At 45.2% G+C, this 25,163-nt stretch overlaps 1 protein-coding gene across 4 annotated transcripts in view; it reads right to left on the bottom strand.

Moving 5' to 3' along the window:
* Positions 1-25,163, bottom strand: part of arhgef10la (Rho guanine nucleotide exchange factor (GEF) 10-like a) — a 254,732-nt gene that overhangs the window by 187,096 nt on the left and 42,473 nt on the right. For 3 of the 4 annotated variants that reach the window (XM_061892200.1, XM_061892202.1, XM_061892203.1), the window contains exons 4-7: positions 13,754-13,884; positions 4,432-4,527; positions 4,215-4,342; positions 2,071-2,166 (exon numbers count right to left, since the gene is read on the bottom strand). In XM_061892200.1, the coding sequence (XP_061748184.1) occupies positions 2,071-2,166; positions 4,215-4,342; positions 4,432-4,527; positions 13,754-13,884 (451 nt within the window). The remainder of the gene's footprint in view (positions 1-2,070; positions 2,167-4,214; positions 4,343-4,431; positions 4,528-13,753; positions 13,885-25,163) is intronic. The other variant, XM_061892204.1, reaches the window with a different exon arrangement.

Genomic DNA, 25,163 nt, shown 5'->3' with positions numbered 1-25,163 from the left:
ATGCCTTAAAATGTAATGTTGGAAATTATCTGTATCTGTTTCAAAAAGTAGAATGTATGACTTTTTAAAACGCGGCTGTGTACACGGACGTAGAGAGAAGTACAGAGCGCCAATAAACCTTAAAGGTACTGCCTTTGCGTGCCGGCCCAGTCACATAATATCTACGGCTTTTCACACACACAAGTGAATGCAAGCATACTTGGTCAACGTCCATACAGGTCACACTGAGGGTGGCCGTATAAACAACACCAACACTGTTACAAATGTTCGCCACACTGTGAACCCACACCAAACGAGAATGACAAACACATTTCGGGAGAACATCCCCTAAGTAACAAAACATAAACACAACAACAAATACCCACAACCCCTTGCAGCACTAACTCTTCCGGGACGCTACAATATACAGGCCCCCCTCCCTCACCTCAACACCACTCCGCCCCCCAAAAACTCCTCATGCTCTCTCAGGGAGAGCATGTCCTAATTCCAAGCTGCTGTTTTGAGGCATGTTAAAAACTTTGTGACTTCAATAATAAACATGGCAGTGTCATGTTGGCATTTTTTTCCGTAACTTGAGTTGATTTATTTTGGAAAACCTTCTTACATTGTTGAAAGCATCCAGCGGGGCATCACCACAAAATTAGACCTAATGAGTTAATTCCACGACTGTATGTATCGGTTGATATTGGAATCGGTAATTAAGAGTTGGACAATATCGGAATATCAGCAAAAAAGCCATTATCTGACATCTCTACTTGTTGCATAAGTAAAGAAGAGAAGGCAGCAGCTCACACATTCTCCTACTTTCTCTCACAGCCAGGAAGTAATGATGTCAGCCAGCTGGAAAAATGTTTAATTCCAGAATGAGTTGTATTTAAATGTTGACAATATCTCCCCAGGAAAGCTTACAAAGTATTGCATCCATCAGCTGTTATTGTGAGGTAGAGAAACGCCGTATTTATACCAAGTTTCACACGATTTTGCATAATTTCAAATGCAAATGTTGCTCTTCTTGTACACACGTCATTAAACCCCTGGATTTTTACTGCTGCTAAATTAAGCACAACATTAGAACATCATGTCGCTACGTTTCCTCCAACATCTTTATGTGCTCCACCCCTCCATCACTGATGTGTGTTCATCTGCAAAACCACTCCGGGTATCACTCCATCTTATCTAGCCAGTCTTTTAACAAAGAAACACAGAAGTCCTGGTCTGGGTTCTATGAATGTTCTGCAACTTGTGGTCCCCAAAGTAAGAGGTGAAGTGAGCAAGAAAGCAGCGAAGGCTTGGAATTAACTACAATCCAGTCTTCAACTTCAAAGCCTTCTTACATGAAATGAGTTTAGAGCTCCTGTGAAAGGATTGCAGTCTACCTTGTGTGTCTGCACCTGTGTGTCCATCCCTCACTTCATTTCTGTTTCTTTCCTGGTTTTTGTATTTACTTCCCGTCAATGCTCTTATTTTGTAATATTTCCTGTTTGTTCCGCGGAGAGCTGTTTCCCCTCACTTGCCGTTGATTGGCAGTCGGTCCACACCTGCTGCCAATCAACATTTGTTTATTTATGTTCACTCCAGCACTCCTCAGAGCTCGATGATAAATCTATGTTTGGAACAATTTTGCTAGACTGCTTTATTTTCTGTTTTTTGATGAGTATTAAAGTCATCTTACCTGCTCTCACCTCTCCTGGTTCTTGTAACAAAACGGCAGTCATGCGGTTTCCCGACAGTATCACGGAGCACTGAGGAGTGCTCGAGTGAAAACATGAATAGACCTATGCTGATTGGCAGCAGGTGTGGCCTCTAAAGGAATTACCTCTTAAATTTTTCTTTACAGTTGGGGTTGGATTGTATTTTGTGCGCGGCATGGCTTGCACACCTTGTTTACATGCTACACACTTACAGCACACTGCCCCCTGTTGGTTAGGAGTCATATCAGCCTTCAAAACTGCAGAATTTGTTGGTTGAGGTTGGACAATTCAAGCTCGCAAGGGTGAAAATGGAAGCCGAGCCTGACGTTGACAGTTGTAAACACTTTTCAAAAGATATTTTGCTCTTCCGGCGAGATACCTTGATGTCATAGTGGTGCTTGCCAGACAGCTTCATGGCCAGCTCACGCTTGGTCTTGGCACAGCGTTCCCTCAGCCGCCGCACTTCAGGAGAGAGCTACAGGTGTCGGGAGGGAAGGGGGGGGAGGAGGCGGAGCCAGCGCAAGGAGGTGGAGGACAGGTGGGAAAGAAAAGGGGGAGGGGACAAAGGATGAAAGCGCCACAAACAAGAAGCCGGACGCAGGAAATAATCACAAGAGCAGCGAGTGGAAGAGTCAAGCGGTTATTTGGGGCGGGTGTTTGATTTATGAGGCCGGCGGGCGCTCGCTCAAAGGTCACCACAAAGCAAACCTGCGATTTGGGCGCTAAACGCGCTTGGCAAAGGAAAAAGTTAATTGGCTGAAACTAATTAAAAGCAATGTGTTTGGGAAGTAAGGCTGCACCGGCCAAAAAAATAGTTACAACTTCCTCAGTAATGACTTCTTAAATTCTCCTCTCTGCTCACTGGCTCCAGACGACGGCAGGGGAGTTTTCCCCGCTCGCTGTAATTACCTGAGCCGCTCATACATCACCCCCTTTTGTTTCCCTCTTTTCTTGCTGCGCATCGATTGAGCTCGCCTTGAAGAACAGAACACGCGGCGGCGCACGTGCGGACGTGTAAAAGATGGCTATTAAGCCGCGGCTCGGGCGGAGGACTCATATTATTGTGGCGCGCCCGGGCAGGCGTGACGCCGCCGCCGCCGCTGCCACACTGCAAGGAGTGGGCCCACAGCGCCATCAAGTGGACCAAGGGTGCAGTGCGCGCATGCAGGAGACAGCAGACACTGCCATAACACAACATTAGTAGTATTAGTAGTAGTAGTAGTAGTAGTAATAATAGTAGTATTGCACTTCATGTTTGACACAATTCATTCCCAATTGTTAGTTTTTAGTCAATTAATGCAATTGTGTCCAAACTTTTTGTCCTGGAGGCTGCATTGGACTGATCACATGTACATACATACATACATGTACACATATTATATTATTATAATGGATATATAACTAATAATTATTATGATTGGATATTAACAGTCCAACTTGTATACTTCCGTTAAAGTTTTGTAATCAGTCAGAAATATCAAGCAGCTAAAATGTACCAAACATGAATAAGTATTGAAGAGTGTTTTGTATTTTTTCCACCGTACTTTGTAACGGATTTAAATGTGTGTGATTATGAAGTTGTACATGGTGCATGGAGGTTTTTTTATAATATCCACAAATTGTATGATATTGTGTTATGTGTGACCATCTCCAGTGGTTAGATGTATTTTTGTTTGCACCATGACTAGGGAAGGTTGTTTGCATATCATAATTCAAAGCATGATAGGTGGGCATAGAACTGAATTACTCATGTTATTTACATGATAGCGGCAAAGTAGCTTGTAATTCACTTTTAAAATGGATTGAAATCTCTAGATTACTTATTAAACCTATGATGTCTCGCCGGCCAAAATTGAACACGGAAGTTTGGACACCCTTGAATTAATGTTATATTATGCTAAACCCTATTGAGGACTAAGGGTGTCAAAAAATAATAATAATAATTCAGTGGAATTCTTATTTGTAATGAATATTAATCCATAAAAAAAATCAGAAATTGATTTTTTTATTTATGCATTTTAAATCTGTCCTGTCCAACCACTTTATTAAACGTTTGGGTAGAAATGTATCAAACAAAACCAATTTTCTTTTAAGTAATATAGACATTTCTCAGAGTTGTTTGTCTGTTTTATGGAGGAGTGTAGTTAACCATAGAACTTGCATCCACAGCCCGATTGGGGACTGTCATTGAAATATTATCCAGATGACTAATTTAGCTTTAAAAACACTTGATTTATGTTTGTTTATATTGATATTGCGAAACCTCCAAAATGGAAGGCAAACTGTTCCAGGGATTCTGGTCGATTTTGAAAAGAAATGTTCAAAGTACATGACATAATTAGTCAGTTCCAGCCTCGAATATTTATACTGCTAACGACCAATACAAGTGTAAAAATAGGCCACGGATACTAATTAAAGGAGGTGTGATGTTTGTTCGGATTACGAAACGTACGCTTCAGGGGTAAAAGTTCCACGCAAGTAAGAGCGCCAAAACCAAAATGGCCTCCTCGGCAGAGTTGCTACCTTGCTGCGTGTCGGCGCTTTGCTCTCGCCATCGGACTGCTCGTCGTAGCTTTCAAACTCGCTGGAGCTCCACCCGTTGCCTGCAACAGGATGTCCACTGTCCCTCTGCACGTCCTCATACAGTGTGTCTGCTCCACACACACACACACACACAACAAATATATAACAACAAATACACACCCCACATGGGGTTTTACTGTGTTTGTGTTCCACTCACCATCATCAGGGGAGCGGGCCTCCTCACAGGGAACATCATCATAGATGACCTCTGAGGAGTCTTCAGTCCTGGAGTTAGTTTCGCTTTCATTCGATGCTGTTGGGAGACGCAGCAGGAGTGTTAAAATACTGAAATAATGTCTACTTCCTTAAACCTCCTGTGCACATTGTCCATCAACTTCTTATGATGTTTACACTTATAAACATCGGGATCACCTGCACAGTATATGCATTGATTGTTAAGGATTCTGTACATTTAAAATAAAAAATACCAAAAATTATGATGTTAAATATATAATAAACAATGGAAAAATGTAAATAAAATGTGAAAAAAATGATGGGGATTTGAAATAAAGGAAATACACAAAATAAGACGGAAAAAATAAATCAATAAACAATTAAAACATGTAAATATAAATGTAAAAAAAGGATTCTGTGGATTTACAATAAAAAGTACAAAAAATATTATTTAGGATAAATAAGAATCAATTAAAAAGTTTAATTGAAATGTAAAAAGAATTCTGGGGATTTAAAATATATTTTAAAAAATCCACAAAGTATTAACAAAAAAAATAAAATAAACAATTAAAATAATGCAAATAAACTGTACTAAAACATTCCGTGGATTTAAAATAAAGGAAATACTAAAAATAATATTTTAAAAAGATCAATAAACAATAAGTATTCAAAAATATAAAAAAAGGAAAAAAAGATTCTGTGGATTTAAAATTAAAGATACAAAAAATTATGATTTAAAATAAATAATTCAAAAATGTAATTAAAATGTATAAAAAAAGTTTGGGGATTTAAAAAATGTTTAAAAATGCAAAATGTATTAATACAATAATAATAATAAACAATTCAGAAATGTAAATAAAATGTAAGAAAAAGATTCTGTGGATTTAAAATAAAAAAAAATGAAATATCAATCAATCAATCAATGTTTATTTATATAGCCCCAAATCACAAATGTCTCAAAGGACTGCACAAATCATTACGACTACAACATCCTCGGAAGAACCCACAAAAAGGGCAAGGAAAACTCAAACCCAGTGGGCAGGGAGAATTCACATCCAGTGGGATGCCAGTGACAATGCTGACTATGAGAAACCTTGGAGAGGACCTCAGATGTGGGCAGCCCCCCCCCCCCCTCTAGGGGACCGAAAGCAATGGATGTCGAGCGGGTCTAACATGATACTGTGAAAGTTCAATCCATAGTGGCTCCAACACAGCCGCGAGAGTTCAGTTCAAGCGGATCCAAGACAAATAGAAAAAACTATGATAAACCATGTAAGTAAAATAAAAAAGGATTCTTAGAAATTGTGTAGATTTGAGTCTTGAAGTCTTGTCTGCAGCCAGCAGAGTTGTTTCAGTCTCAGAATGTTTGCAATTTTCTTCTGTTTAATTTGATGTTTTTAGCGCATCTTTAACATTTATGATTGTATTTTTTGGTATCATAATATATTATTATTAGTTAGTATTATTTAATGTTATTATAATTTCTGGCTCTGCGATGAGGTGGCGACTTGTCCAGGGTGTACGCCGCCTTCTGCCCGATTGTAGCTGAGATAGACACCAGCGCCCCCTCCCACCCTAAAAGGGAATAAGCGGTAAAAAATGGATGGATGGATGGATTATTATTTCTGTATTATTTATATGTTTAAAAATGTATGGAAAAAAATACATAACGTGATTATTGATGGTAAATTTACAGAGGATTTTTTTTTTTTTAACTAAAATTAAAACACACATTTTAAATGGTGAACACTTATGGACACAACATCGAGATCATTTATAGAGTATATCCATGGATCGAAAGTACAAAAGAAAAATACAAAAAAATTAAATTGTAGTAAAAATGTGTTAAATGTAAATTAAATGAAATTGAAAAAAGGTTCTGTGGATTGCATGAATTTAATTGTAATGTTGCGATTTATTTGTTTAATTATTTGTTGATTGAGATAACTAGTGTTGTCGTATATATGATTGAATGATTATTTTTTTAAATAGTAATAAATGAACAAATTCATAAAAATAATGTAAATAATGTGTATATATATATATATATACACATATATATATATATATATATTAAAAACATATTGGGAAAGAATACATACCATTTGATTAATTTATTGTACATTTACCCATCAAGTAAGTATATGAAAACATTTTTTAAATTGTATTATTCAACAATAAAAAAGCCTTATGGGAGTTAGAGTAATTTGCAACCCGACTAACAATGTGTGACAGTATAGTAAGAACAAAAACACATACACATATATACACACACACATACATATATATACATACACATATGCAAAATATATATACATATATATATATATATATATATATGTATATATATCCACATACATCCCATCCATCCATCCATTTTCTACCGCTTATTCCCTTTGGGGTAGCGGGGGGCGCTGGTGCCTATCTCAGCTACAATCGGGCGGAAGGCGGGGTACATGTATACAATAAACCCAAGTGTTGAATAAAGCTGTGTAATATTATTTCTCATATCTCATGAGGTTTTATTTAGTTTATTGCTTGATTTTACTTGATTTGTTAAACACTTTTGTTATCTGTGTTTTTTCACATACTTCCCATCCATCCATCCATTTTCTACTGCTTATTCCCTTTGGGGTAGCGGGGGGCGCTGGTGCCTATCTCAGCTACAATCGGGCGGAAGGCGGGGTACATATATACAATAAACCCAAGTGTTGAATAAAGCTGTGTAATATTATCTATCATATCTCATGATGTTTTATTTAGTTTATTGCTTGATTTTACCTGATTTGTTAAACACTTTTGTTTTCTGTGATTTTTCAAATGTGTTTTCCCTTTTTTATCTTTTACTTTTTCATTCTGCTCCGCACTTTGATCAGCGGTTGTAGTTTTAAAAAAGAAGGGCTGCACAGATGAGGCCTTTGCAAATGCAGACGTTGCAGGTAAAGCCCGGGTGTACCTAATGTGGTGACCACAAGTGGCATATCATCAGGTGTAGACTTCCCCCTGACAGCAGGATGACATCCACCTGCTCACACTCTGCAAGGCCTGCTATCATCGCAGCATCCATCACTAAAAGAGCCCAATTTAGCACAGGAAGCTTTATTGATTCGGCTTTAAACTGCCGTTTGTCTGCTTAAACCCAAACAGCAGCAATCACTCTTTTCAATTAATCTGATTAGAAAAGTGTATTCAGTCTGGGATTATTCCACAGATTTAAAAAAAAAATGCTTAAAAAATCCCTTTGCAGCCGTCCAGGAGGCGGATGGAGAAAAAAAAAATGTTTTTCCACAAAAGAGGATTAGCTCCACAAATGTTCTCAGTGTCTCTTTCCTGTTCCTGTGCATTGTGAGGATAACAACTGGATTTGGGCTATCTGCAAAGCATCTTGGGAAAAGCCTCTTCAAAGCAGCGGTTACTGGCGGCGTGAAGACCGTGGCACACAATGGCGCTCACGTTGGCGCTGGGGGGGGGCGGCCATCCTGTCCTACTTGGTAGTCGTCGGGAAAACAGGCATCAAAACAAGTCATTGTTCCAAACCAGCAGGAAGTGGTGGAAAGTTCCCTGGTGACGCCGTGGCAACAAACCAAAGCGCTTTAATCGTCCTTCCTGGGGTTGTGTTTTTGGAAACCTTCAATCTGTGTAGATAAATGATGCACCTGCCATACCACCTTTTATTCCAAACTGTTATTTGTGCTGGCTGAAGGAACTAGAACGTGGTCGTAGACGACCACCATGTATCCCGCACGACATCCTCCAGCTCGATCTTGGTGGCATCTACGTGGACCCCGACTTACCATCAATTGATTAACGAGGACCCCGATTTAAACAAGTTGAAAAACTTATTGGGGTGTTACCATTTAGTGGTCAGTTGTACAGAATATGTACTGTACTGTGCAATCTACTAATAAAAGTTTTGGCAAGGCGGGCATGAAGCCAAAAGTGAAGTGTGTTGGTACTCTGACATTAAATCTGTCCAGAACTGGTCGAGTTATGTTGCTAACAAACTAGGGTGGTACAGTATACCGGTACTAGTATAGTATCGCCGTAATAATGAATCAAAAACGGTACGATGCTCTGTTTTTGAAAAGTGTCATTGTCTTTTATTTATTTATTGATTTTTTTTTTAACGGGCATGACGGCACGTCGTCGTCTTGTCATGACTTTGCTGGTTTTACGATCAGAGGAGCATGTTGGGCAGCACACACACACACACACACACACACTACTTACATGTAGACAGAAAAGGGAGAATGTTATTTGTAATTTCGGTGTAAAAAGTCCAGATGAAGGTGAACACTGAAACACCCTCAGGAAGAGCTGCTTTAAGACATGGCTGACTAGCTAGCAGCTAACATCCATCCGTTTTAGCTAATTCTAAATCACTAATCCTCGTCTCCATGGCGGCAAATAAAGTATGTTTCTTACATGTACCATGATCACTGGAGGACAAGGAATAGCTAAACATGCTTCACTACAACCGTAGGAGGACACAATAGCTCACCGGCGTCACAATGTAAACAAATGGATGGATCTACACCTGACATCCACTGTAATGATACCAAGTACAAGAGCGTATCGAGTCGATACTACTATAATTACATCAGTATTTTTATCATCACAAAATATTATTTTCCTTTTCTTAAAATTCATATTATGTTTAGCCACGAAGCCACAAAGGTGCTGGAATAATAACTTTTGTAGTGTTTTTTAATCCAGCTAATTAACTACAACCATATTTTTCGGACAATACAAGCCGCACCCACTAAATTTGAGAAGAAAAAGTATTTTCCATATATTAGCCGCATCAAAGTCGCAGATATATTATATGTTGTGAAATACATTTTTTACCGCAGAAAAATGTAAATGTTTATTTACATTCCTTAATTGTTTCCAAACTGCATCTGTAACAGGGCAGTAAAACGGTTAATCAAACAAAACAGAAGGCATGGTCATGGACCAACTAGCTGCACAAGCTAGCTTTCCAATCAGCTAAACAAACTCAAGAACTCCACGGTGACGTTTGGTGAATTTACTGAGGAGTTTGTGAAACAGAATACAAAAAAAATGCCAATGTAAGTTAATAATAGTAAGAGACACTTCTAAACTTTAGCATACTAGCTAATGCTAACGCTGGTGTCATTACACTATGATAGCACGTACAAATATGCATGAAAACTCTGGTTAGTGATTTTTTTTTCAGCAATAGTTTTAGTTGTATTGTAAAACTGACAAATGTTGATTGGATGAGTAGACATGAATGTCACTTGTACTTCCGGTTTAAAAGCACTGCACCTGCAGTGAGCGAACTCGTCCAATAACACACCTGTTCAATGTCTCTGCTTTCGTTCAGGAAAAAAACATTTGCATTATGGCCGTTAGCGAACAGGAATCCATAAATTTGCGGCACCGTTTTATAAGCCGCAGGGTTCAAAGCGCCTTATAGTCTATAATTTAAAGTAAATAGAATAAAATAAAAATAATATAACAATGACGACAACATAATAAACTGAAAAAGAATAGCATATTAGCTAATGCTAACGGCGCTAGTGTCATTACAAAACGATAGCACGTACAAATATGCATGAAAACACTAGTTAGAAATAGTTTTAGTTGTATTGTAAAATGTACAAACTCTGCTTGGAGTATTGAATGAAGAATCCATACGAGTTTTACCATGAATTGATTAACGTGGATGCTGAATCAAACAAGTTGAAAAACTTATTAGGGTGTTAGCATTTAGTGGTCAATTGTAGGCAATATGTACTGTACTGTGCAATCTACTAATAAAAGTCTCAATCAATCCCAATCAATTAATGGAAACGCTACGGACGATGAGTAGACAAACTGGCACTTGTACTTCCGGTTCAAAACACTGCAACTGAGCGAACTCGTCCAATAAACACACCTTTTCAATGTCTCTGCTTGTGTTCAGTAAACAAAACATTTGCATAATGGCCACGAGGAATCCACAAATTTGCTGCACCGTTTTATTAGCCGCAGGGTTCAAAGCGGCTTATAGTCTGTAATTTACAGAAAATAGAATGAAATAAAAACAATATAACAATGATGACAACATCCATCCATTTTCTACCGCTTGTCCCTTATGGGGTGGCGGGGGGGTGCTGGAGCCTCTCAGCTGCATTCAGCAACATGATCAACTAAAAAGGAACAGTTTGTGCACGCATGTTAGTAGTCTTGTTGTGACAATTTGCCACAGACGGTGATCACAGCAGCCTAAAACAACATCTCACACACACACACACACACACACACACACACACACACACACACACACACACACACACACACACACACACACACACACACACACACACACACACACACACACACACACACACACACACACACACACACACACACACACACACACACACACACACACACACACACACGTCAATGCAGATATTTTTAAGGCGCTCCTGTCCTTGCCTCCTCCAGACTAGGAGGCCACTCGTGCTGCCTGACTTAAAATCCACAAGCATTTGTCCTGCATACAAATAGTTTCCTATTGATCTTCATCCTGCCTTAATAAGGCGCAGGTCATGTCTCTGTGTAGGAATGAGATGTGTGTGTGTGTTCTTGTATTTCTACCCTTCTAGAGACATGAAGAAGGAAATGTATCTTCCATATGAGGAGGTGTAATAATAGACAATGTGTCATTTGCACCCCTGCTGGTGACATCCATCAACATGAGGGTGGTCCCAGAAAAGAGGGATTTTTCAAATTGACTGTGTGTCGCTTTTAAAAGTGCTCCCCCTCTGGTCAACATATGACATAACAAGTGCATGTAAGAAACTGAAATGCGCCCCCTTTGGCCAAAGTCAATTAAAAAAAATTAACAAATAAAAAAATATGTATATAGACACATACTGTAATAAAGTAAATAATGAAGATTAAAAAACAATTACAAACAAAAAATTCAAAATACAATCAAAAATAAAAGCAGTCTTTTTCTCACAATGTGTCGACTTTTTTCTTATAAAATTGGGAACAATTTCCTCGTATTCTTTCTGTTTCTGTAATATTTTCTCATAAAATCATTACTTTTTCCAAGTAAATGTATGACTTATTACTATCAATGCCAAATAGTGACTTTTGTCTTATAAAATTCAGACTTTTATCAGAATATTGCCAATTCTTTTGTTGTTCTTGTAAAATAGTGTCATATTTTTGCCATGTCAAATTCCATCCATCCATCCATTTTCTACCGCTTATTCCCTTTGGGGTCACGGGGGGCCCTGGTGATTATCTCAGCTACAATCGTGCGGAAGGCGGGGTACACCCTGGATAAGTCGCCACCTCATCGCAGCCATGTGAAATTCTGATTATTATAATATTGCAAAAATTTTGAAGTTTCTTATAAAATTGTGACTTTTGTCGAGTAAAATTACGACTCTTCAAAAAATTGCCGAAATGTTAAGCTTTTCTTGTAAAATTGCGACTGTTATTGAGTAAAATTCCAACTTTTATCATAATATTGCACAAATGTTCAGTTTTTCTTGTAAACTTTTGACTTGCGTTGAGTAAAATGAGGACTTTTATTATAACACTGAGTTTTTCTTGTGAAATTGTGACATTTTTCCCCTTGAAATTCCTACTCATTTTTCACAACAAGCCTTTTTATATTTGCATAGTATGTATATATTATTCATGTTGTAAATACACAACTTTATATATCTAGAAAGGCTGCTCCTGAAGAGGGAGGCATTTTTCAGAGGTCTTAAAAAGGCAAGAAATACAAGAATATGTGTGTGTGTGTGTGTGTGTGTTCTTGTGTTTCTACCCTTCTGGGGAAATGAAGAAGGAAAAGTATCTTCCATATGAGGAGGTGCAATAATAGACAATGTGTCATTTGCACCCCTGCTGGTGACATCCATCAACATGAGGGTGGTCCCAGAAAAGAGGGATTTTTCAAATTGACCATGTGTCGCTTTTAAAAGTGCTCCCCCTCTGGTCAACATATGACATAACAAGTGCGTGTAAGAAATTGAAATGCACCCGCTTTGGCCAAAATCAATTAAAAAAATTTAACAAATAAAAAATATGTAAATAGAAAAATACTGTAATAACTTGAAGTAAATAATGAAGATTAAAAACCAATTGCAAACAAAAAATTCAAAATACAATCAAAAATAAAAGTAGTCTTTTTCTCACAATATGTCGACTTTTTTCTTATAAATTGGGAACATTTTCTCGTATTTCTCTTTCTGTAATATATTCTCATAAAATCATTACTTTTTCCATGTAAAATTATGATTTATTACTATCAATGCCAAATAGTGACTTTTGTCATATAAAATTCAGACTTTTATCAGAATACTGCCAATTTTTTTGTTGTTCTTGTAAAATAGTGTCATATTTTTGCCATGTCAAATTCCATCCATCCATCCATTTTCTACCTTCGGGGTCTCGGGGGGCCCCGGTGATGATCTCAGCTACAATCGTGCGGAAGGTGGGGTACACCCTGGACAAGTCGCCACCTCATCGCAGCCATGTGAAATTCTGATTATTATAATATTGCAAAAATTTTGAAGTTTTTTATAAAATTGTGACTTTTGTCGAGTAAAATTACGACTCTTCAAAAAATTGCATGAATGTTAAGCTTTTCTTGTAATATTGCGACTGTTATTGAGTAAAATTCCAACTTCTATCATTATATTGCACAAATGTTCAGTTTTTCTTGTAAACTTTTGACTTGCGTTGAGTAAAATGAGGACTTTTATTATAATACTGAGTTTTTCTTGTGAAATTGTGACATTTTTCTCATGAAATTCCTACTCATTTTTCACAAGCCTTTTTATATTTGCATAGTATGTATATATTATTCATGTTGTAAATGCACAACTTTATATATCTAGAAAGGCTGCTCCTAAAGAGGGAGGCATTTTTCAGAGGTCTTAAAAAGGCAAGAAATACAAGAATGTGTGTGTGTGTGTGTGTGTGTGTGTGTGTGTGTGTGTGTGTGTGTGTGTGTGTGTGTTGTTTAAGTGACAGAACACGCTGCTTATAGAACCCATCGCCTCCTTCCTCGGTAGAAATCAATGAAGTGTGAGATGAAACTAAGTAATGAGGCGCCGTTGCCACTTTTCATCACGTTTAGCAGCCGCCACGTGCGCCTCTAATGCGATACAGGTGCCAATATCACTGCGGCGGATGTAAACCTGGCAGTTTAACAATCCAATCCAAGATTGGAATGGAGCAGAATCCCAAAGCCAGCTTGGGTTTAATGTGAGTCTCTGCTGTCCTAGCCTTCATCTGCAATACTTGCGTGTCACGGCGTGTACCTTCAGGGACGTCCTGGCGTTCCTGCACGGTTTCCGTGCCGCCGTCTCGTGCCGATGGCTTCGCACAATGGGAAAGGATCTCCTCCCCCTCACGCGGGGCCGAGGTACTGGACTGGAGTCCTTCCGAGGCTCTGCAAGGCATCAATACATCAGCACACTTAGCACGGGGCGCCTCTTTCAATGTGAATATCAGAGAGAGTATTGACGGGTGAAGTCTGACTGGATCACCATGTGACACACTGTCCACTTCATTCATTGGCTGTAAACATTTCAAAGGATCTTCTCTCATTTCAAAATGTCCCAGACTACGTTTGCACTGCAGGCCAAAGTGGCCCAAATGTGAGGTTTTTTTTTATCTGATTTTTTTTAACTGTTCATACTGCAAGTAAAATGTGATTTTTATCACACTCCAGTGTAAACGTACGCAGGCCCCAATGTGGCCCCAATGTGGCCCCAATGTGGCCCCAATGTGGCCCCAATGTGGCCTCAATGTGGCCCCAATGTGGCCTCAATGTGGCCTCAATGTGGCCTCAATGTGGCCCCAATGTGGCCCCAATGTGGCCTCAATGTGGTCTCAATGTGGCCCCAATGTGGCCCCAACGTGGCCTCAACGTGGCCTCAACGTGGCCTCAACGTGGCCCCAACGTGGTCTCAATGTGGCCCCAATGTGGCCTCAATGTGGCCCCAATGTGGCCTCAATGTGGCCTCAATGTGGCCCCAATGTGGCCACAATGTGGCCCCAATGTGGCCCCAATGTGGCCTCAATGTGGCCTCAATGTGGCCCCAATGTGGCCCCAATGTGGCCCCAATGTGGCCCCAATGTGGCCTCAATGTGGCCCCAATGTGGCCCCAATGTGGCCTCAATGTGGCCCCAATGTGGCCTCAATGTGGCCCCAATGTGGCCTCAATGTGGCCCCAATGCCTTGACAACACTTGCATGCACACTTCAATAATGTCACGTGGGGGACACATCTTTACGAGGGATCGTTCCTTCAACGCAAACACATAAAAGGTAGGAAATTATCTAATAAATAATACACCGTATCAAACTGACAGAGACAAACAAAAGAAAAGCGTGCCGAACGCACAGGAAGCTAAGGCAACAACTTAGCACAGAGTCCAGAACAAGACCATAAACGTGACTGTTGCTTACCGCAAACAAGGAAGCCAGGACGAGTGAGAAAACAGGCAGGCTTAAATAGTGTCTCCTGATTAGACACAGGTGTGTGCCAACAAACAGAGGCAGGTGAAAATCATAAGTAACCATAGTGACAAAACAAACAAGGAAGTGCAAGCAGGAACTAAAGAAGTCCAAAACCAACAGAACATTACCAAACCAAACATGATCCGGACCATGGATCATGAGAGATGAATTGTATTTTATTTAATTTTTTTATTGAACAATGTACATACAAACATATATTCTCAGTGTACACAAAAAAAAACAAGGGTGTTTAAACATATCTCAACAATGTCAAACATCCATCAAGTTGAGCAAATACTGCCTTTCACAAAATATGGGATGGAAAGAAAATTTAAGCAATTACAAAGAGAATATAAAAATAATAAATAATAAAAAACAGGATAAGATAAACAATTCAAAATGACCCAAAAAAGGCTAATTCAAACCACTATACATGTCTCCAATAAAGATATCAATTTAAGGGCTTTTGTACTTTGAATAATTTTCCAAGATTTAATTATTCATTTTAAACCATTAAGCCAATAATAAAATATAGGTTTTACTTTCAAAAATGTATGTGGAAAACATTCTGTTTGGAACATAATGTTGACAAATTTTTTTATGTTACCATCATTTATAAAAAAATACCAAATTGATTTATATATATATATATATATATATATATATATATATATACACACATATATACATATATATATAAGGGGTGTAACGTTATATAAAAATTTCGGTTCGGTACGTACCTCGGTTTAGAGGTCACGGTTCGGTTCATTTTCGGTACAGTAAGAAAACAACAAAATATAAATTTTTGGGTTATTTATTTACCAAATTTGTAAACAATGGCTATATCCTTTTAAAATTGGGAACACTATAATAATTCTGCCCACGTTAATCCACATTAAACTGCCTCAAGTTGTTGCTTTGATTAAATAAAATGACAAAACCTTTCTTCTACGTATAAAAAGTGCAACATTAAACAGTTTCAAGTCAACTCATCATGCTTAATTTATTACAGCATTTGGGAAGCCTGTAGTTGACTTTTATTATGTAAATATTATATTTTTGTCAAGATGTGATAGCAGGGACCCTGCCATTCAAAACTAGGCTGCTACCTTACTAATGATTAATGTAACTATTGCTGAAAAAAATAGTACAACAGCAATAGGAGAGACTATTCATCCCTGAACACCATGGAGTTCATGTTAGTTCATGTGAAATAACAGACAGACAGGGCTTTGCTGCTCCTAACACACACGCACAGGCGCACACACAGCAAAATGAGCTAACATTACGCTAAAAGCTAATTAGCCTTCACCTCAAGCCAGAACTGCGAGCAAGCTGAGCTGCAGTTTAAGTTTCCAGAAGGTCAACGGGCTCATAGTGATGTTTTTAGTAGTTGTGCCTTGGAAGTGTTCTTTATAATTTGGGGAGAGTACGCTGTGCGCTGCTCACATGCTAAACACATATCTGCTCGACGCTGAAGCATTGACTACATGCGTTCTGAATACGCACTGCTGATTGGCTTTGTATGTAACCAATCAGATGGTTGTGTGGGTGGAACAATGCTGGGTGCTCAGACAGAGGCAGAAACCAGAGCAGCTTGTTAAGACTTTAGATTACAAACTTGTTTGATACACCTCCGAACCGGACCGAAACCCCCGTACCAAAACGGTTGAATACAAATACACGTACCGTTACACCCCTAATACATATATATATATATATAAAATAAATATATATATATATAAATATATAGATTTGGGAATTTTCTCCCAAATGACAATAAAAGAACATTACACAACCTACTGTATATCCCACATTTAGAAATATTTGAACCGTGCCAACATCCAGACCCCCCACTCACCCTGGATATCTAAGCCAGCGTTTTCCAGTCCCAAAAATTCCCTGATTACCCAAAATTACCAGGAATTTTCCCCATTTGACAATGAATGGGCAATATACAAAATGCTTGGTAGAGTGGCCGTGCCAGCAACTTGAGGGTTGCAGGTTCGATTCCCGCTTGTACCATCCTAGTTACTGCCGTTGTGTCCTTGGGCAACCCTTTACCCACCTGCTCCCAGTGCCACCCACACTGGTTTAAATGTAACTTAGATATTGGGTGTCACTATGTAAAGTGCTTTGAGTCACTAGAGAAAAGCGCTATATACATATATAATTCACTATACAAACCTTTCTATATCCCACATTTCTCAACCCATTCGAACCAGGAGGGAGACACACACACCCACACACACACACACACACACACACACACACACACACACACACACACTTCCGTGTCAATCACTTGTCCATTTAGTTATGGTTTGAGTTTATTTCAAACATGCTATAAGGCGAAATTGTTTTTGTAGTTTGAAATTTGGATGAATTTATTTTAGGAGGAAAATGTGATGAAATATATATTTTTTAAGTGGCACAGATTATTTTTAGGCGAGTAAGTTAGTGGCACTGTACATCCCTGCTCCAGCCTGTCAAGCACACAAGCAGAGCCGAGCTGATATGGTATCGATGCTTGTCACTGCTGAAATATGACTTGTGTCACATGACTGTCGTGCCAGCATTCATCTCAGTCGCACAAAAGAAGGAGTCTTTGTCCACATTTGTCTTGCCACGCAGGGATTTCTTCTCCGCCAAGACAAAGTGGAAACAGAGGTGGTGCTCTGCTGCTGCAAACACGTCAGCTATGAGCCATTGGCTCGGAGTCCAGGCGCTTGTTTGCTTCTGAAGCAGGTCAGGGAGCTCAATTAGAGGCGGGGGAATTGTTTCCACATCAGAACTCCTTCCAAAGTGGAAACTACTCCGATGCAAATCCCTCACACTTCCATGTTGTGGAAGCTAAGCATGCCACGCTATCTCCTGTGCTGGCCCTTGGCCTCTAGCAGGTGTAGCAGGACAGTACTGGCCCTTGGCCTCTAGCAGGTGTAGCAGGACAGTACTGGCCCTTGGCCTCTAGCAGGTGTAGCAGGACTAGCCTTTGGCCTCTAGAAGGTGTAGCAGGACTGGCCCTTGGCCTCTAGCAGGTGTAGCAGGACTGGCCCTTGGCCTCTAGAAGGTGTAGCAGGACTGGCCCTTGGCCTCTAGAAGGTGTAGCAGGACTGGCCCTTGGCCTCTAGAAGGTGTAGCAGGACTGGCCCTTGGCCTCTAGCAGGTGTAGCAGGACTGGCCCTTGGCCTCTAGCAGGTGTAGCAGGACTGGCCCTTGGCCTCTAGCGGGTGTAGCAGGACTGGCCCTTGGCCTCTAGCAGGTGTAGCAGGACTGGCCCTTGGCCTCTAGCAGGTGTAGCAGGACTAGCCCTTGGCCTCTAGCAGGTGTAGCAGGACTGGCCCTTGGCCTCTAGCAGGTGTAGCAGGACTGGCCCTTGGCCTCTAGAAGGTGTAGCAGGACTGGCCCTTGGCCTCTAGAAGGTGTAGCAGGACTGGCCCTTGGCCTCTAGCAGGTGTAGCAGGACTGGCCCTTGGCCTCTAGCAGGTGTAGCAGGACTGGCCCTTGGCCTCTAGAAGGTGTAGCAGGACTGGCCCTTGGCCTCTAGCAGGTGTAGCAGGACTGGCCCTTGGCCTCTAGCAGGTGTAGCAGGACTGGCCCTTGGCCTCTAGCAGGTGTAGCAGGACTGGCCCTTGGCCTCTAGCAGGTGTAGCAGGACTGGCCCTTGGCCTCTAGCAGGTGTAGCAGGACTGGCCCTTGGCCTCTAGCAGGTGTAGCAGGACTGGCCCTTGGCCTCTAGAAGGTGTAGCAGGACTGGCCCTTGGCCTCTAGAAGGTGTAGCAGGACTGGCCCTTGGCCTCTAGCAGGTGTAGCAGGACTAGCCCTTGGCCTCTAGCAGGTGTAGCAGGACTGGCCCTTGGCCTCTAGAAGGTGTAGCAGGACTGGCCCTTGGCCTCTAGAAGGTGTAGCAGGACTGGCCCTTGGCCTCTAGAAGGTGTAGCAGGACTGGCCCTTGGCCTCTAGCAGGTGTAGCAGGACTGGCCCTTGGCCTCTAGCAGGTGTAGCAGGACTGGCCCTTGGCCTCTAGCAGGTGTAGCAGGACTGGCCCTTGGCCTCTAGCAGGTGTAGCAGGACTGGCCCTTGGCCTCTAGCAGGTGTAGCAGGACTAGCCCTTGGCCTCTAGCAGGTGTAGCAGGACTAGCCCTTGGCCTCTAGCAGGACTAGCCCTTGGCCTCTAGCAGGTGTAGCAGGACTGGCCCTTGGCCTCTAGAAGGTGTAGCAGGACTGGCCCTTGGCCTCTAGCAGGTGTAGCAGGACTGGCCCTTGGCCTCTAACAGGTGTAGCAGGACTGGCCCTTGGCCTCTAGCAGGTGTAGCAGGACTGGCCCTTGGCCTCTAGCAGGTGTAGCAGGACTGGCCCTTGGCCTCTAGCAGGTGTAGCAGGACTAGCCCTTGGCCTCTAGAAGGTGTAGCAGGACTGGCCCTTGGCCTCTAGAAAGTGTAGCAGGACTGGCCCTTGGCCTCTAGCAGGTGTAGCAGGACAGTACTGGCCCTTGGCCTCTAGCAGGTGTAGCAGGACTAGCCCTTGGCCTCTAGCAGGTGTAGCAGGACAGTACTGGCCCTTGGCCTCTAGCAGGTGTAGCAGGACAGTACTGGCCCTTGGCCTCTAGCAGGTGTAGCAGGACAGTACTGGCCCTTGGCCTCTAGCAGGTGTAGCAGGACTGGCCCTTGGCCTCTAGCAGGTGTAGCAGGACAGTACTGGCCCTTGGACTCTAGCAGGTGTAGCAGGACAGTACTGGCCCTTGGCCTCTAGCAGGTGTAGCAGGACAGTACTGGCCCTTGGCCTCTAGCAGGTGTAGCAGGACAGTACTGGCCCTTGGCCTCTAGCAGGTGTAGCAGGACTGGCCCTTGGACTCCAGCAGGTGTAGCAGGACAGTACTGGCCCTTGGCCTCTAGCAGGTGTAGCAGGACAGTACTGGCCCTTGGACTCTAGTAGGTGTAGCAGGACAGTACTGGCCCTTGGACTCTAGCAGGTGTAGCAGGACAGTACTGGCCCTTGGACTCTAGCAGGTGTAGCAGGACAGTACTGGCCCTTGGCCTCTAGCAGGTGTAGCAGGACAGTACTGGCCCTTGGACTCTAGCAGGTGTAGCAGGACAGTACTGGCCCTTGGCCTCTAGCAGGTGTAGCAGGACTGGCCCTTGGACTCTAGCAGGTGTAGCAGGACTAGCCCTTGGCCTGTAGCAGGTGTAGCAGGACTGGCCCTTGGCCTCTAGAAGGTGTAGCAGGACTGGCCCTTGGCCTCTAGCAGGTGTAGCAGGACTGGCCCTTGGCCTCTAGAAGGTGTAGCAGGACTGGCCCTTGGCCTGTAGCAGGTGTAGCAGGACTGGCCCTTGGCCTCTAGCAGGTGTAGCAGGACTGGCCCTTGGCCTCTAGCAGGTGTAGCAGGACTGGCCCTTGGCCTCTAGCAGGTGTAGCAGGACTGGCCCTTGGCCTCTAGCAGGTGTAGCAGGACTGGCCCTTGGCCTCTAGCAGGTGTAGCAGGACTGGCCCTTGGCCTCTAGCAGGTGTAGCAGGACAGTACTGGCCCTTGGCCTCTAGCAGGTGTAGCAGGACACTACTGGCCCTTGGCCTCTAGCAGGTGTAGCAGGACAGTACTGGCCCTTGGCCTCTAGCAGGTGTAGCAGGACAGGACTGGCCCTTGGCCTCTAGCAGGTGTAGCAGGACTGGCCCTTGGCCTCTAGCAGGTGTAGCAGGACAGTACTGGCCCTTGGCCTCTAGCAGGTGTAGCAGGACAGTACTGGCCCTTGGCCTCTAGCAGGTGTAGCAGGACAGTACTGGCCCTTGGCCTCTAGCAGGTGTAGCAGGACTAGCCTTTGGCCTCTAGAAGGTGTAGCAGGACTGGCCCTTGGCCTCTAGCAGGTGTAGCAGGACTGGCCCTTGGCCTCTAGAAGGTGTAGCAGGACTGGCCCTTGGCCTCTAGAAGGTGTAGCAGGACTGGCCCTTGGCCTCTAGAAGGTGTAGCAGGACTGGCCCTTGGCCTCTAGCAGGTGTAGCAGGACTGGCCCTTGGCCTCTAGCAGGTGTAGCAGGACTGGCCCTTGGCCTCTAGCGGGTGTAGCAGGACTGGCCCTTGGCCTCTAGCAGGTGTAGCAGGACTGGCCCTTGGCCTCTAGCAGGTGTAGCAGGACTAGCCCTTGGCCTCTAGCAGGTGTAGCAGGACTGGCCCTTGGCCTCTAGCAGGTGTAGCAGGACTGGCCCTTGGCCTCTAGAAGGTGTAGCAGGACTGGCCCTTGGCCTCTAGAAGGTGTAGCAGGACTGGCCCTTGGCCTCTAGCAGGTGTAGCAGGACTGGCCCTTGGCCTCTAGCAGGTGTAGCAGGACTGGCCCTTGGCCTCTAGAAGGTGTAGCAGGACTGGCCCTTGGCCTCTAGCAGGTGTAGCAGGACTGGCCCTTGGCCTCTAGCAGGTGTAGCAGGACTGGCCCTTGGCCTCTAGCAGGTGTAGCAGGACTGGCCCTTGGCCTCTAGCAGGTGTAGCAGGACTGGCCCTTGGCCTCTAGCAGGTGTAGCAGGACTGGCCCTTGGCCTCTAGCAGGTGTAGCAGGACTGGCCCTTGGCCTCTAGAAGGTGTAGCAGGACTGGCCCTTGGCCTCTAGAAGGTGTAGCAGGACTGGCCCTTGGCCTCTAGCAGGTGTAGCAGGACTAGCCCTTGGCCTCTAGCAGGTGTAGCAGGACTGGCCCTTGGCCTCTAGAAGGTGTAGCAGGACTGGCCCTTGGCCTCTAGAAGGTGTAGCAGGACTGGCCCTTGGCCTCTAGAAGGTGTAGCAGGACTGGCCCTTGGCCTCTAGCAGGTGTAGCAGGACTGGCCCTTGGCCTCTAGCAGGTGTAGCAGGACTGGCCCTTGGCCTCTAGCAGGTGTAGCAGGACTGGCCCTTGGCCTCTAGCAGGTGTAGCAGGACTGGCCCTTGGCCTCTAGCAGGTGTAGCAGGACTAGCCCTTGGCCTCTAGCAGGACTAGCCCTTGGCCTCTAGCAGGTGTAGCAGGACTGGCCCTTGGCCTCTAGAAGGTGTAGCAGGACTGGACCTTGGCCTCTAGCAGGTGTAGCAGGACTGGCCCTTGGCCTCTAACAGGTGTAGCAGGACTGGCCCTTGGCCTCTAGCAGGTGTAGCAGGACTGGCCCTTGGCCTCTAGCAGGTGTAGCAGGACTGGCCCTTGGCCTCTAGCAGGTGTAGCAGGACTGGCCCTTGGCCTCTAGAAGGTGTAGCAGGACTGGCCCTTGGCCTCTAGCAGGTGTAGCAGGACAGTACTGGCCCTTGGCCTCTAGCAGGTGTAGCAGGACTAGCCCTTGGCCTCTAGCAGGTGTAGCAGGACAGTACTGGCCCTTGGCCTCTAGCAGGTGTAGCAGGACAGTACTGGCCCTTGGCCTCTAGCAGGTGTAGCAGGACAGTACTGGCCCTTGGCCTCTAGCAGGTGTAGCAGGACTGGCCCTTGGCCTCTAGCAGGTGTAGCAGGACAGTACTGGCCCTTGGACTCTAGCAGGTGTAGCAGGACAGTACTGGCCCTTGGACTCTAGCAGGTGTAGCAGGACAGTACTGGCCCTTGGCCTCTAGCAGGTGTAGCAGGACAGTACTGGCCCTTGGCCTCTAGCAGGTGTAGCAGGACTGGCCCTTGGACTCCAGCAGGTGTAGCAGGACAGTACTGGCCCTTGGCCTCTAGCAGGTGTAGCAGGACAGTACTGGCCCTTGGACTCTAGTAGGTGTAGCAGGACAGTACTGGCCCTTGGACTCTAGCAGGTGTAGCAGGACAGTACTGGCCCTTGGACTCTAGCAGGTGTAGCAGGACAGTACTGGCCCTTGGCCTCTAGCAGGTGTAGCAGGACAGTACTGGCCCTTGGACTCTAGCAGGTGTAGCAGGACAGTACTGGCCCTTGATCTCTAGCAGGTGTAGCAGGACTGGCCCTTGGACTCTAGCAGGTGTAGCAGGACTAGCCCTTGGCCTGTAGCAGGTGTAGCAGGACTGGCCCTTGGCCTCTAGAAGGTGTAGCAGGACTGGCCCTTGGCCTCTAGAAGGTGTAGCAGGACTGGCCCTTGGCCTCTAGAAGGTGTAGCAGGACTGGCCCTTGGCCTCTAGCAGGTGTAGCAGGACTGGCCCTTGGCCTCTAGAAGGTGTAGCAGGACTGGCCCTTGGCCTCTAGCAGGTGTAGCAGGACTGGCCCTTGGCCTCTAGCAGGTGTAGCAGGACTGGCCCTTGGCCTCTAGCAGGTGTAGCAGGACTGGCCCTTGGCCTCTAGCAGGTGTAGCAGGACTGGCCCTTGGCCTCTAGCAGGTGTAGCAGGACAGTACTGGCCCTTGGCCTCTAGCAGGTGTAGCAGGACAGTACTGGCCCTTGGCCTCTAGCAGGTGTAGCAGGACAGGACTGGCCCTTGGCCTCTAGCAGGTGTAGCAGGACTGGCCCTTGGCCTCTAGCAGGTGTAGCAGGACAGTACTGGCCCTTGGCCTCTAGCAGGTGTAGCAGGACAGTACTGGCCCTTGGCCTCTAGCAGGTGTAGCAGGACAGTACTGGCCCTTGGCCTCTAGCAGGTGTAGCAGGACAGTACTGGCCCTTGGACTCTAGCAGGTGTAGCAGGACAGTACTGGCCCTTGGCCTCTAGCAGGTGTAGCAGGACAGTACTGGCCCTTGGCCTCTAGCAGGTGTAGCAGGACAGTACTGGCCCTTGGCCTCTAGCAGGTGTAGCAGGACAGTACTGGCCCTTGGCCTCTAGCAGGTGTAGCAGGACAGTACTGGCCCTTGGCCTCTAGCAGGTGTAGCAGGACAGTACTGGCCCTTGGCCTCTAGCAGGTGTAGCAGGACTGGCCCTTGGCCTCTAGCAGGTGTAGCAGGACTGGCCCTTGGCCTCTAGCAGGTGTAGCAGGACTGGCCCTTGGCCTCTAGCAGGTGTAGCAGGACTGGCCCTTGGCCTCTAGAAGGTGTAGCAGGACTGGCCCTTGGCCTCTAGAAGGTGTAGCAGGACTGGCCCTTGGCCTCTAGCAGGTGTAGCAGGACTGGCCCTTGGCCTCTAGCAGGTGTAGCAGGACTGGCCCTTGGCCTCTAGAAGGTGTAGCAGGACTGGCCCTTGGCCTCTAGAAGGTGTAGCAGGACTGGCCCTTGGCCTCTAGAAGGTGTAGCAGGACTGGCCCTTGGCCTCTAGCAGGTGTAGCAGGACTGGCCCTTGGCCTCTAGCAGGTGTAGCAGGACTGGCCCTTGGCCTCTAGCAGGTGTAGCAGGACTGGCCCTTGGCCTCTAGCAGGTGTAGCAGGACTAGCCCTTGGCCTCTAGCAGGTGTAGCAGGACTAGCCCTTGGCCTCTAGCAGGTGTAGCAGGACTAGCCCTTGGCCTCTAGCAGGTGTAGCAGGACTGGCCCTTGGCCTCTAGAAGGTGTAGCAGGACTGGCCCTTGGCCTCTAGAAGGTGTAGCAGGACTGGCCCTTGGCCTCTAGCAGGTGTAGCAGGACTGGCCCTTGGCCTCTAGCAGGTGTAGCAGGACTGGCCCTTGGCCTCTAGAAGGTGTAGCAGGACTGGCCCTTGGCCTCTAGCAGGTGTAGCAGGACTGGCCCTTGGCCTCTAGCAGGTGTAGCAGGACTGGCCCTTGGCCTCTAGCAGGTGTAGCAGGACTAGCCCTTGGCCTCTAGCAGGTGTAGCAGGACTAGCCCTTGGCCTCTAGCAGGTGTAGCAGGACTGGCCCTTGGCCTCTAGAAGGTGTAGCAGGGCTGGCCCTTGGTCTCTAGAAGGTGTAGCAGGACTGGCCCTTGGCCTCTAGCAGGTGTAGCAGGACTGGCCCTTGGCCTCTAGCAGGTGTAGCAGGACTGGCCCTTGGCCTCTAGCAGGTGTAGCAGGACTGGCCCTTGGCCTCTAGAAGGTGTAGCAGGACTGGCCCTTGGCCTCTAGAAGGTGTAGCAGGACTGGCCCTTGGCCTCTAGCAGGTGTAGCAGGACTGGCCCTTGGCCTCTAGCAGGTGTAGCAGGACTGGCCCTTGGCCTCTAGCAGGTGTAGCAGGACTGGCCCTTGGCCTCTAGCAGGTGTAGCAGGACTGGCCCTTGGCCTCTAGCAGGTGTAGCAGGACTAGCCCTTGGCCTCTAGCAGGTGTAGCAGGACTGGCCCTTGGCCTCTAGCAGGTGTAGCAGGACTAGCCCTTGGCCTCTAGCAGGTGTAGCAGGACTAGCCCTTGGCCTCTAGCAGGTGTAGCAGGACTAGCCCTTGGCCTCTAGCAGGTGTAGCAGGACTGGCCCTTGGCC

The sequence above is a fragment of the Nerophis ophidion genome, linkage group LG02 (genome assembly GCF_033978795.1).
Source record: "Nerophis ophidion isolate RoL-2023_Sa linkage group LG02, RoL_Noph_v1.0, whole genome shotgun sequence".
NCBI classification, from domain to species: domain Eukaryota; kingdom Metazoa; phylum Chordata; class Actinopteri; order Syngnathiformes; family Syngnathidae; genus Nerophis; species Nerophis ophidion.
This window is presented reverse-complemented; position numbering and strand designations above follow the sequence as displayed.